We start from the raw sequence: 12,419 nt of genomic DNA, 5'->3' as shown, positions 1-12,419 counted from the left end.
TCTACAACTGAAATGAAAAATCTCGTATAACATGTTTCTAAATCTATATCAACAGATGAATTCACTAAAGTTTATATTAAAACATTTTTAACAATGAATGAATTAATTATATATTACTACTAAATAAAAAGTACTAGGACGCATGAATTCAGTCGATTCCCTTCTAAAGCTGAAGCATCAAATTGTCTTCTTTTTCTTTTTCTAACAATTAAGGTGAATGCATATGTCAAGAAACTGCAATTTTCACACAAACTAATGCCATATCAATGTTACAATATATTTGACAGTAAATACAATTACAGAAATGTACATTTTTTAAATAGTAAATACAAATTACATAGAATTGAAAGGAACCGAATTAGATTCTTTCAACAACACACCAATCTCCATCTTCTTCAACATTTTCCCACAAAAATCCTACCTCAATGAAACTCATTTTTCTTCTTCATCATCATCATCATCAACCCCATTATCTTCACAATCATCAATCTCATCAGGGGCATCATAGTAAATTCCATGATCATCATGATTATCCATGTAATAAGAATAATAATCAGTATTATCCAAATGATCCAAAAGCCCAGTAGCCGAAAACCCAGAAAAATTCAACCCAGGCCTAGCATCAACAACCCTCCACGTAACCAACGACACGACATCGCCACGTCTCTTTAACTTTTGAGTGCCTTTAGTTTTGTCCTTTGATTTTCCAGCTGGATGAATATGGCAACTGGTGCACCTGGGCCTACCGCACTTGCCTGTAAATTGACAAGAGGGTTACTCAGATGATAAGTATGTTTCACCTCCAACCCAGGAGTTCGAGTCGCCAAAAAAGTGAGACAAGAAGAAAATTCATGGGGAGGGCTAAAACGAACAAACAAATAAAAAAAGAAAAAGAAAAAAAGAAATAGAAACTTGCCTGTAAACTTGGAATGGTTAGAGGGCTTAGTTGAGACCTTTGTGAAAAGCCCAGCTGTTGGTGGTGAATTGGACTTGTTGATGTACCTGACCTCGGGTTTTGGGTTCCATGGAGAGGGTAAAATTGGGTATGTGCGAACCATACCGTGTTGACGACCTTCTCTCTTCATTTTTGGTGAATAAGGATGCATAGTAGCCTTCAAAGATGACTCTTTGGCCTTTCGACTTGTTTTGGCGACTTCGCCCTTCTAACTAATAAGAGGAAAGGGGCGTTCAGCCACTTGACTCTAAGGAGAGGGGCAAGCCAAAACGGACTCCTAAGAAGTTGCTGGCTTTTCTCTTTTGAGCTTAAATGGTTGAATTTGTTTTAGAAATGATAATGGACCATGTTTATATATAGGAGTTTATAGAGCTTTGGAGGTGGGAAAACTTGGGAAGCAAGGTGTTTTCATTAGTCAACTGAGGACATGTTCTTTTCTTCTTTTGGGTGCGTGTCATCCAAGCCTAAAATACAAGATTCCCAACAACCGATCGTAGTTTATTAAATTGCAGCCAAAACCTTTTGGTTGTCTAATTTACAGAATATCTACACGGTATATAAGTAGTGTATAATTTATATTAAATATATATATACTACATATAATATACCTATCTATACATATCTATGCACTATCTATACAATCAAAGTGTGTAGGTAGTGTATACAAATAATCCACTATGTAGATTTTAGCGCACACTACTACAAAATAAATTATTTTCAGGCTCAAAAACGAAACCCTTAGTCAAGGATAGAGAAACCTTATCACTTCATCACACTTATTAGTAATAACCTACTCACTTTGTCCCAATTATGTGGCATTGTTTGGATTTAGAGTCAAACTTTTTAATTTTAAACGTGAATTCGAATGTGGAATCTTTAAGCTTTTTCAAAATAAAATTTACATATTTGAAAACTACGTGAAAGTACTATAAATTATAATAATTGAGAACTTTATATACCTCACGGAAAAGGGCCTAAAATACCCTTCAACTATTGAAAAAGGACCTAAAATACCCTCCACGTTAATGTTTGGGCTCTAAAATACCCTTACTCTTCACAGACCCATTTCATTAAACACGTGGCAGCCTCTCATTGGTGATCAATATAATTAACTTAAATTAATTAATTCCCCACTCCACCCACCCATTTAGCCCGCTCCAACAAAAAATACCCGACCCACCCCAATTAATTCCCCACCCCAGCGTATACAAACAACCCATTTCATAAACCTTCCGTATCAAAATGCCCACGAATAATCTCTTTTCAGTGGCGATTTTTCCGGCCAAATCCCTCGCCGGTGAATCTCTACCGTCGTCGGTGAAGATTTGTACTCTGTTCAAGTAAGAACTAGCTTCCTCTTCTTCAATTTCAGTTAGGATTTAGGTTTTTTTTTTTTTTTTTTAATTGTTGGCTAAGGTGTGTGTTATTCGACGAATATTTACGTTTTTGTTGTTCTTTCATATTTTATATGCTTGTTTTAGCCTTTTGATTTGGTGTTACTCAAGCGTATTTTATTGTCTCAAGTTAGGGTTTTAAAGTATTTAAAACGAAATAAGTGACATTTAATTTACATCAATTTTGTAAGCAAGAAAGACCTTAGTCTGTTGGCTCGTTTCACTTTTAAGGTTGGAGAGGTTAAGGGTTCGATTCTATTTAACCATTTTCTTTTATTCTTTTTAAAAAGCCCACTTACTAATGTCCTGGATGCTGCAAAGGCTAAAGTATAGTTTTTTAAAAAATGCACCAAAATAGGGTTCGAACTCGCATCACAGGAAAGTAAAACCCAAATATTTACCAGTGGCACCATGCTACTTCGGATGGCACGATAGACATGTATACGCTTTCTCATGCATAAAGACATATATATATACATAGTTTCAACCGAGACATTTGGGTGGCGTGGCATCCCCGAGCTTTGATGGGTATAAATTATTCATGTAATTTCAATATAAAAATATAATATTTTAAAAATAAAACATGAATAATTTATATCATATTCTCGCACTTTTCTAACAAATCTTGCAGGAAAAGAATACATGGAAAAAGAGAAGAAGCAAGAACTAAAAGCCAAGAAAGGAGGATGCATCCGTGACAACTTCACCAAAGACTACACAAAGTCAAGAGAAACAAAGTTATGACAAATTCTCACCAAAATTTCATGATAAATTGCCATGCCAATTTCTCAAGATTGCATGATAATTTGCCATGCCAATTTCTCATCAAGAAAATATTATTATATTAAATTTCTCTTGCAATGTCTCTCCAAGACTTCTAGGAATTTTTCTATAAATAGGCATATGTTTTGTAGAAGAAAAAAACCAATCTTTCATCCTATTTGCATCCAATAGTGAAGAGGACACAAGAACTAGTGTTGGTGTCTCTCTTGGCTCTTTTTTGTAGTAAAAATATTCTCTTAGTCTTTATTTCTATTTAGTTTTTCTACTCCATAATGGAGTAAGCTTCCTTGGTTGGGATACTAGATAAAGCTTGATGAAGCTATTATAATAAACATTTTTATTTTATTATCTTCTTATGTTGGGATTTTCTCTTTATCATCTTTATACACCAAGGTATTTGATATTAATTATATCTATTATTGGATATGATTATATCTCTTTACAAAAATCTTTATCTTGTTATTTTGTTTCTTATTCGGGAGAAGAGAATGATTTAAACAAGTTTATTGATTTAAATGATCTTTATCTTATTTCTTTTAGTCCTAATTCTCGCGGAGGGATTAACTCAAATAAGTAGATGACCTTTACCTTATTTCTTTCGGTCCTAATTCTCACGGAGGGATTGACTCAAATAAGTTTATTGATTTAAGGGATCTTTGTCTTATTTCTTTAAGTCCTAATCTCACGGAGGGATTGACTCAAATAAGTTTATTGATTTAGCAAAAGCTAATCGGAAGAGGCTTTTGTTTACTTGGTGCACTCAACTAAGATAATACTTGTTTGAAGCCATTATTTTAATTGGTTAACTACACTAATCGAAAGAGGTGTTATTAATTAATTATTGTTTAATGTCACTAACTACTTGTCAATAAATTAATAGTATAAGCGAGAGTGGTGCTATTAACATATTGTTGTTATGTGGAGTGATTATATTAGAAATAAGCAATCATTCTTTAAACAGAGAAATAAATAATAAACTCTTGATTTTATTAGAATAATTTTATCTTGCCGATTCAAAATATCCCAACCTCTATCTTTTATTAGAAAAATCCAAAATATTTCTTATTTTATTATTATAATTTTCAAGACTTTTGAACAACTCTCTTTTCATCAATTTGATCCTCTCAAATAGTAACAAAAATAATACAAATTTGTAGCCTAGGTGGTTCCAATCACTGTGGGACGATATCTTAAACTTTACTATAATTTGACAGAGTACGAGCAGAAAATACCTATGCACATTGGTCTCGTGAAGCTTCTACATAGATTCTCCCCTGCTTACACGTATATAAATTTAAGAGAGATTAACTATTTTATTTTTGTTGGATCAAAAAAATAAAGGTTAGGGTAAAAGAAATTGATCTCGCGGAACTTTGTCATTCCATTTCTTGGGTTACTTCCCTAAATGGTCACTCATGTTTTGGGAATTGCCTTACAAAATCACTTTTGTTTCTTTTAGTACTAGAATAAACTATCACTATTTTCCTCAGAATATACTAAACATCATAAAACTCTTCTTCTCTCCTAATTGGCATGCCATGTAAACTCTATTTTTTTAATGGTAAACTTATTAACTCATAAAAATCCATTTAATTCAACCCAACCACGGGAAGACACGTGGTTTTATACCCATTATTTTAGAGCTGACCGAGGGATTTTGGATAGCGAGTAGAGGTTTCCACAACTTCAGACAACTTCTCTGAAAATTATGACAAACTTCAACAACCAACCTAGGTAATCTCTATTATGAATTTTTAGCCATCGTTTAAAACAAGTAATAAAAAAGTAGCCACACTTCAATGCAAAAATAAAATTTCAACAAAAATACTGCTACTTAAAACACAGAAACTTATAAAGGTTTGAACTCCATTCATCGTTTCTTGAGTTCCTCTTGTCAATCTTCTGAATTCCAACAACATTTCCAGAAGTTGTTCCGTGTTTTATTTGGGGGTGTTTCTGTCCGTGTCAAAAGAGTAATTAAATATTACTCCATCCGTCCCAATTCAATCGTCTTAGTTTGACTAGGTACGTAGTTTAAGAAATAAAGAGATACTTTTGAATCTTGTGGTTCTAAATTAAAGATGTGTATAATGTACTAAAATATCCTTTGAATCTTGTGATTATAACTTGTCATGTAGGATGTATGAAGTGTCAACTTACTAAATATGAAAAGAAACACTCTTTTTGGGACGAATAAAAAATGAAAGTAAGACACTTACATTGGGACGGAGAGAGTAAAAAGTGACTATTCAGCCCCTTGTCCAAAAATGTATGAATGACTACCATCTCAAGAATTAATTTGGGCCTAAATGTTTTATTGAGCCTAGCCCAAAACAGAATCGTCGTCGTGCTGTGCTGAGAGCATAGCAAATTCAACATCTTCGGCTCCATCAACCAAACTCTGTGTAAAGCTTCATCTTCACTTGGAGCTAATCTATGGCGGCTCAAATCATTGGAAAAACCCTTACAGCATCAAAATTTACCTTCCTTAGTAGAACCCTAACCCCTTTCCAAACTCGCAATTTCAGTAAGTTAGCAACCTCCCCACAACCCGAATCAAATGACCCATCTTCCACTTTCACTTTCTCCGCCAACCCGAATTCTCAGACCAATGATGATATTATTATAAAGGGTCCGAAAAAGAGTGAAGCGGAATCAGTGACGATGCCAATGTCGTTTATGACAGGATCAATTGTTGGGAAGAGGTTTTATCAGAAAGTGACGACTAGAGAAGCTGAAGATGGAAATGGATGGAGTGTTATGCTTGATTATCGTACTCTTAAAACCCCTTCTAAACGCCCTCTTAAATGCCCCACCCTCAGTCTTGCTAAGGCTATTGCTGCTGAATGGGAATACCAGGTGACAAATCCAGAATTTCTTTCCATTTTCTCATGTATGTATTGTAGTTCATTAGCACATTTAGGATGACCGGAAGTAACATTCATGTGATTTCTATGTGTATACCTGGATACTGTTTACTTCTTCTTTTCCAATTTATGTGACGCTTTTCGTTTTTCGATCGAGATCCAAACTTCTTAATTTTGACCCTACAATTGGACATAGAATCTTTTACTCCCTCCTTCCCATATTTAGTTGTCATATTTCGCTTCTCAATTTGACTAATCTTCGGAACTAAATTGGATTAGATTAAGTTAATATTTCAACATTACAATTTAGATATTCAAAAACTATACGGGAAGTGCTATCTATTGCACTTCTTCTCATATCAACGTGCTGAAAAAATATATCTTAATATGTTGGTGTTAATTAAAAGTGAAACATGACAAGTATTATGGGATAGAGGAAGTAGTTTTCTGAAACAAAATTGACAATTTTTTTGTTTTTTTGGGCAATTCCACTAGGCCTTTGAAGGCCTAGGGCTGTTTTATTGATTTTCCTCAAACCATAGTGTTTACAGCAGTGGCCAAATGGCTAATAAAATGCAAAAAGGTAGACTAGTGATCAACCTAGGATAAAGATGTCCCAAGTTGATATTACCTACAACTAGAACAAATGGACTAAAAGCTAGAACAAATGGACTAAAAATGTACATAAAGTAAAGACTAGTGTGCATGTATATATTCCATTCATCTTTGCATATTTCATGCACCAGTGGCGGAACTAGAATTTTTACTAAGGGGTGTCAAACTATAAAAAAAGTAAATATACGAAGAAATTAAGGGGTTCAGCACATAGTATATATACATAAAAAAATTCTTTTTACGTATTTACACAGTGTTATTTTTCGACAAAGGGGTGTCGGTTGACACTCCTGGAATGCATGTGGCTCTGCCACTGTCATGCTCCATGTAGAGAGCCTTTGTACTGGAATCTTCATTGAAGAACATCAGCACGAAAGACCTGGTGAATTTCGAGTACTTCTGAATATACTGCACAGTATACCCCAGCTGAATATTGTATATCAGTGAGATCTCTGTGTATATCAGCATGTAATATCTTCCATATGTATTGATGTATCTTGTATCAAGCCTGAGAACCAAATCCTCAGCCCCATCAGAACATGGTCCATGTACTGTCATTTCCTCTGTAGAATGAGCACAAGGTGCTAATACCACTACATGAGGATCTGCCAATATACAGATCATGTCTGATTTGATGGATATTCCAACCTCAACATCTTCTGATACAATCCTGCAAAATATATATCTTGTATGGATACCTGCAACATAGAGCAATGAGTTAAAAGATTCTGGTACAATCATGCCATCCTCATCAAAGATTCTGGTAAGATTGTATCCTTGTAACACCATGCTGCTCCATTTGCAATAACCTCCACTAGTAAACCATAGCCAAGCTGTGTCCTGATAAAATATGATCTTTGATAGCCAGTCTTGACTTATTTCTAATACCCAAGTGATGCACTGAATTGCCTGCTTACTTATCCTTTCATGTGCAATGATCAAAGAAGCATTGTTAAAAAGTCTAATGAGCCACAACTGAGTCATATCATTTCCATGATGAGCAAGATCAATGACACAGATATCTGCAGAGAAAAGACTGCTCCTATTGTTCCTGCTTTCTTTCATTATCCAAGTTCCATTTCTGTAACCTGCAAAAAAGAAAACAAGATTAGTAGAAAAAATTCCCACCTTACTCTCCTCCCATAGGACTTGAGCAAGATGAGACATGATTCTCCACATCCTTACAACAGTCTCCAGCATCAATATCTTCTTTTAGTCCTGATTCTCAAATAGGGACATAGTAGTTTGTCACTATTAAGAATCCTCCTCCCCTTTGAGTCCAATTCTGCAAAGTTATTGGCCACCACCTCTCCATCATCTAGAGCAACATTGGCTAGATGATCTGCTAGTTGGTTTCCTTCTCTCATAATATGCAGAACCTCCACATCAGCATTGTCAATTATGTCCAGCAATTCCTCTATCACAAATGCAATATTCCATGGTGGTCTCCACTCTCTATCTATTATCTTCTTCATCATCATTGAGTCTGTTTCCAGTATGAAAGAGTACATATGCTTAGACAAACAGTACTTAGCAGCCTCCAAGAGAGCCAAAGCTTCTGATTCAGTGTTTGTAGAAATTGACATATTTTGGAACTACGTAAAAAGTAATAGAAGTTCCAATAATTGACAATTCAAAATATATTAGACATATGAAAAAATTGCGGTCAAAGAATAATTCATTTGACTCTCGAAATCAGAACACCGTCACATAATTAGGATGGAGGGAGTATATTATATCCAGGGAATATGATACTTCCATTTTACTTGGTGTTTAAATATGTGTTTTGCCAACCTTGTCCTGAAATGTCTTTTGGTGTAGGAAGCAGATGGGATCAGGCCCTTTACTATGCCATTAATGAAACTTTCATGTACTGCATTAGAAAGAGTTCCACTGACGCGTCAAAAGATAATTGAACATTTGATGAAGAAATTCCCTCAAGATTTAGTATTCTGTCGTGCTCCAGGGGATAATGATCTGACGAGCGGGGTTCTTGGTATGTTATTTTTGCAATGCAATTCTTTTTATCTGTTCTCAGAATGTGCTCTCAATATTTTGCTTTCCTTATCAAAACTGTTCCAAACTTATGTCTTTAGGAGCAAATGGTTTATAACATCAAGAAGTAATGGGAGTCTAAATTTTATATCAGCCTTTGTTAATCTCTGTGTGAACTTTTCTGATTTTGCTCCTAACCCTGGTATCTAGAAACGCTCTCTGTCTGCCGATCTTAATCAAGAAACATCTTAGACCTCATGCATCTTGAGATTACATGGTTAATATATTTTTTTTAATAACTGTGGTGTCTAGGGTAGCTTGCACGCACCTCCACTAGTTTTTTTTTTTTTTTCATCAACAATTCAATCTTTGATAGTGCAAATTATCTTACTAGCATTTAGGAGCATTTTGTGAAAGCAGAATTCTTCTGCCCCATATTAGAGCTAGTGCAAATATTGGAGGACATGACAATAAGGATAATAGCGCTGATTTTTGTGCTGCAGAATTTCTTCTTTTGCTCCATTTACACGTGAACCGCCCACCATACCAGAGATTCATTTATCAGTATACTACTGGCCCACAAAGCACACTACTTTCCTGGTAGAAATATGAACTCTCTTAAAGGTTTAATTCAATCAACAGAAAAAAATTGTGATGGGGCAAAGGGTGCTAGAAGCCTAGAACTGTAAGTTTTACCAAGTGGGACTACAGGGTAGCGTGAGGAGAAGAGTGATCAGACATGGTTTGGCAGGGGGTTGTGTTTCCAGTCGTTTTCTGACTTTTGAAGGATCTGATATTATGTAGGAAGAATGAAGACCTAACAGGATCCACAGGTCAGAGTTATGAGGTGACTCAGGAAAGGGCTGTAGCACAGGAGAAGGGGGAGATTGACTATGAGGATTTTACCACAATTTTCACACTGCTCGAAGGAATTAATGTTGTGACTCTAGTCCCAAAACAAAAGATAAAACGAAACATCATTTGAGGGCCACACATTTTTCAATGTTGCTTAAAGTTATGCTGTACTTCAGTGTTGATGGAGCTGGGCAACAAGTTTGTGGAGCGTGAATATCAGTACCGATGTTGATGTCATTCTATTCAAGTCTCCTCGTCTTTTATATTTTAAAAGCCAGTGAATTCTCCTTTAGAAATCTTCCCAGGATGATTCAAAACAAATAACGTTAGTATCCGATAGAGCATATTACATATTCTAGTGATCCTAGGATTTTGTAACGTCCTCCTATAAGATGGTAGAAGCTTTGTGCTCCGAAGTTCCATCTATTTGACCAACTGTGAAGCAAATTACTTTTAGCACTGTTATTATCACAAGAGCCAAAAGAGTTAGACTCATATGCTTACCAGCAAGCCTGCAGTACTCTTTTGTTTATTTTTGGCAGTTCATTCAGGTTTCATAATATTAGCACTTTCCTAATATTAATCTGACAATTCGAAATTTCACAGAGCGACAAGTGGAGAAAATTGATCCTCTTCTAAAGTGGGTAGAGTCAGAATTTGGCTTCAAACCAGCCGTGCATACCAGTTTTTTTGGTGGCAAGCAAGATGATGGTCTTGTTAGTGCCATTGAAAGCGTTCTCAAGAAAACAGATGATTGTGAATTGGCAACAATTGATGCAATCGCCTCAGCTGCACATTCGTTAGTCATTGCACTCGGAATTTTCCGTGGTAGATTGGGGATTGAAGAGGCTATTGAGTTGATTAGGCTTGAGGAAGATTTGCAGGTTTGTACACTGTCAATTTCCTTTATTATCTATCATTTAGTTGTATCTCTCTACATAATTGATGTTTGCACTTTGCACTACCCAAGCTCAAGTTTAAGTGCTGACTTTTTCTGGCTTCTTTCAGGTTGACCGTTGGGGTCTTGTTGAAGGCGGTCATGATGTTGATCTTGCAGATTTAAAAGTTCAGATTGCTTCGGCTGTTGTGTTCCTTGGACTTACAAGGAGGGTATAATTTTGGTAATCGTTTAGTGAGTTTTACCTTCTTGTGTATCTTTAGTACATTAGCTCAGTACATATAGCATATCTCATAAACTCAAAAAGTTTTAAGTCATCAATGAGGTGATGTTGATATGTTGGGTCAGTTGTATCAAACTTACTGTTTTCACAAGGATGAAAGATGCTTGCTGGGGATAACCAGATGATGATGAATAATGAGCCTGTTTTTCTGGAACCGAATATACTTAACGTGGAATGCCCTTCAATTTTGAGAAGCAGGATGTAGTTCCGAAACTCTTTTTTTTTTTTTTTTTGGGGCTTTTAGGAGGAGCGAGATAGCCAAATGCCTCTTTTGTTTTTAATTTATTACTACCTAATGCCTATTGTATTGTCGTGAATGTTTAGTCGCTGGTCCCTTGTATGGAGCAAGATAGCTGACTTTCTAGTTTTTTTTTTTTTTGGTATTTTGAGAAACATTGGAAATCCATAATGCCCTCCTCATTTCACAAATCTGAGGCAAGTAATCTGGAATAATTTAAGGTCGTTCTTAATTTTTTTTTTCCTTATTCAGGGTTTCCTTGATGCCTTAACTTCAGGAGCTTCATGCTCTCCTACGAAGGAATGCTGTAAATAAAGAGAGCAAGCAAATCCTGTACTACATTTTTTTTACATCTCTTATATGCAGTCTTTAAGTCCGATGTATATAACAACATATTTAAAAGAGAGTTGGTTCCACTTGTTGGCCAATGGATTTCTGCGCGTTTTGGCTGTACTTGAGTAACTTGAGAGCAGAACTCCTGTCAGAAAATTGCAAAAGCTAAAAAATGAGGCCTCTGATTTATCGCATGAAACATAGCAAATTAATGAAAACACTGTGTTTCTTTCATCAGCTAAAAGAAAACTAGAAATGCTCTAACTTCGCATGCCTTAAGATCCACTGATTTGGTTGTCATATAACTAGTGGTGCAAAATCACCATGTTTTCTTGAATTTGAGATGAGCTACTTTAACGAAAATGCTAAACTGTCACAGCTGGACTCGAACCCATGAATTAAAACTTTTCTTTTTCAACGCTCTTGTTTCACTTAGTTAGAAGCTTTCGTTGAGTTGATAGTATATAAAAATGAAATATTTCCGTCTATGCACAGTGTAACTTATCGGCAAAAAGATTCAATTGACCCCCATTAGGTTAGGCCAATACAAACTTGAGAGCAATATTTGCGTGAAGAGAGTAGCAATATTACCTGCAAATACAGGGGCTCAGCGCTCTTCGCGGCAGCACTGGACGCAGAGAGGTGGCTGCTTTGTGATATCACAATAGCAACAAGCAATATCGCAGTTGTTATTACAGCCTATTACATTATATGGAAGAATGAAGTGGTAAGATTATTAGTTTATCAATTACATAATGGTAAATGTGAAAAAGGGTAAAAGAAAATGGATTGTTCTCTAAGCGACCTGTTACTGTGATGTATGGAGATGGTTCCACAGTTTGCATATCTACGAGAAAGGGAAGGCGAGTGCTTGTTCCAACAATTGTACTCATAATCACCATAGAAACCAGAAAGCTAGCTACCACTAACAACTTCATTCTTTTTCTTCTTCTTTCGGCGCACACAATATAGCATCTGATTTTGGTTCTCATTACAGCTAGGTCGTTATATAGTACAAATATACTATTCTAGTTTAGGAGTTTGAGCAAACCTCGTGAAGATAAAAACTATTGAGTTAATTGGAGATCATCCGATGCTTGTGCAACTATAAGTATTACATCTACCGTTTTCAATCTTCAATCTAATGTATATTCAAATCGTCATACTTCTCATATGAGCAACTATAACTTTTGGCGAGTGCCA

The 12,419-nt window shown here is 35.6% G+C and overlaps 1 protein-coding gene, 1 long non-coding RNA gene and 1 pseudogene across 3 annotated transcripts; 1 reads left to right on the top strand and 2 right to left on the bottom strand.

Moving 5' to 3' along the window:
• Positions 1–358: 358 nt before the first annotated feature.
• LOC132047919 (uncharacterized) lies at positions 359–1,089 on the bottom strand (annotated as a pseudogene).
• Positions 1,090–5,482: 4,393 nt separating this feature from the next.
• Positions 5,483–11,311, top strand: LOC132047280 (uncharacterized). Of its 2 annotated transcripts, XM_059438277.1 has the most exons (5): positions 5,483–5,991; positions 8,436–8,610; positions 10,071–10,348; positions 10,473–10,585; positions 11,136–11,311. In XM_059438277.1, exons 1-4 carry the CDS (start codon positions 5,569–5,571, stop codon positions 10,578–10,580), a joined length of 984 nt encoding a protein of 327 aa, XP_059294260.1. In that variant the 5' UTR covers positions 5,483–5,568; the 3' UTR covers positions 10,581–10,585; positions 11,136–11,311. The 2 variants fall into 2 exon arrangements, with proteins under 2 accessions (XP_059294260.1, XP_059294259.1); XM_059438276.1 differs by lacking the exon at positions 11,136–11,311 and having other exon boundaries at positions 5,484–5,991; positions 10,473–10,839.
• LOC132047281 (uncharacterized) lies at positions 10,892–12,267 on the bottom strand. Its single transcript, XR_009412821.1, has 3 exons — positions 12,022–12,267; positions 11,808–11,915; positions 10,892–11,361 (listed from the first exon to the last, which is right to left on the bottom strand). It is a non-coding gene; the product is annotated as an uncharacterized LOC132047281 (long non-coding RNA).
• Positions 12,268–12,419: the final 152 nt, after the last annotated feature.

The sequence above is a fragment of the Lycium ferocissimum genome, chromosome 2 (assembly GCF_029784015.1).
Source record: "Lycium ferocissimum isolate CSIRO_LF1 chromosome 2, AGI_CSIRO_Lferr_CH_V1, whole genome shotgun sequence".
In the NCBI taxonomy this organism is placed as follows: domain Eukaryota; kingdom Viridiplantae; phylum Streptophyta; class Magnoliopsida; order Solanales; family Solanaceae; genus Lycium; species Lycium ferocissimum.
Note: the sequence above shows the minus strand (reverse complement) of the source record. Positions and strands in the feature narration are given on the sequence as shown.

Excerpts from the sequence above, each read along its gene's own strand:
- LOC132047280 (XM_059438277.1), top strand. The coding sequence starts at position 5,569 with ATGGCGGCTCAAATCATTGGAAAAACCCTTACAGCATCAAAATTTACC. Across the intron at positions 8,611-10,070 it reads TCTGACGAGCGGGGTTCTTG|AGCGACAAGTGGAGAAAATT; the intron begins GTATGTTATTTT and ends GAAATTTCACAG. Across the intron at positions 10,349-10,472 it reads GGCTTGAGGAAGATTTGCAG|GTTGACCGTTGGGGTCTTGT; the intron begins GTTTGTACACTG and ends GGCTTCTTTCAG.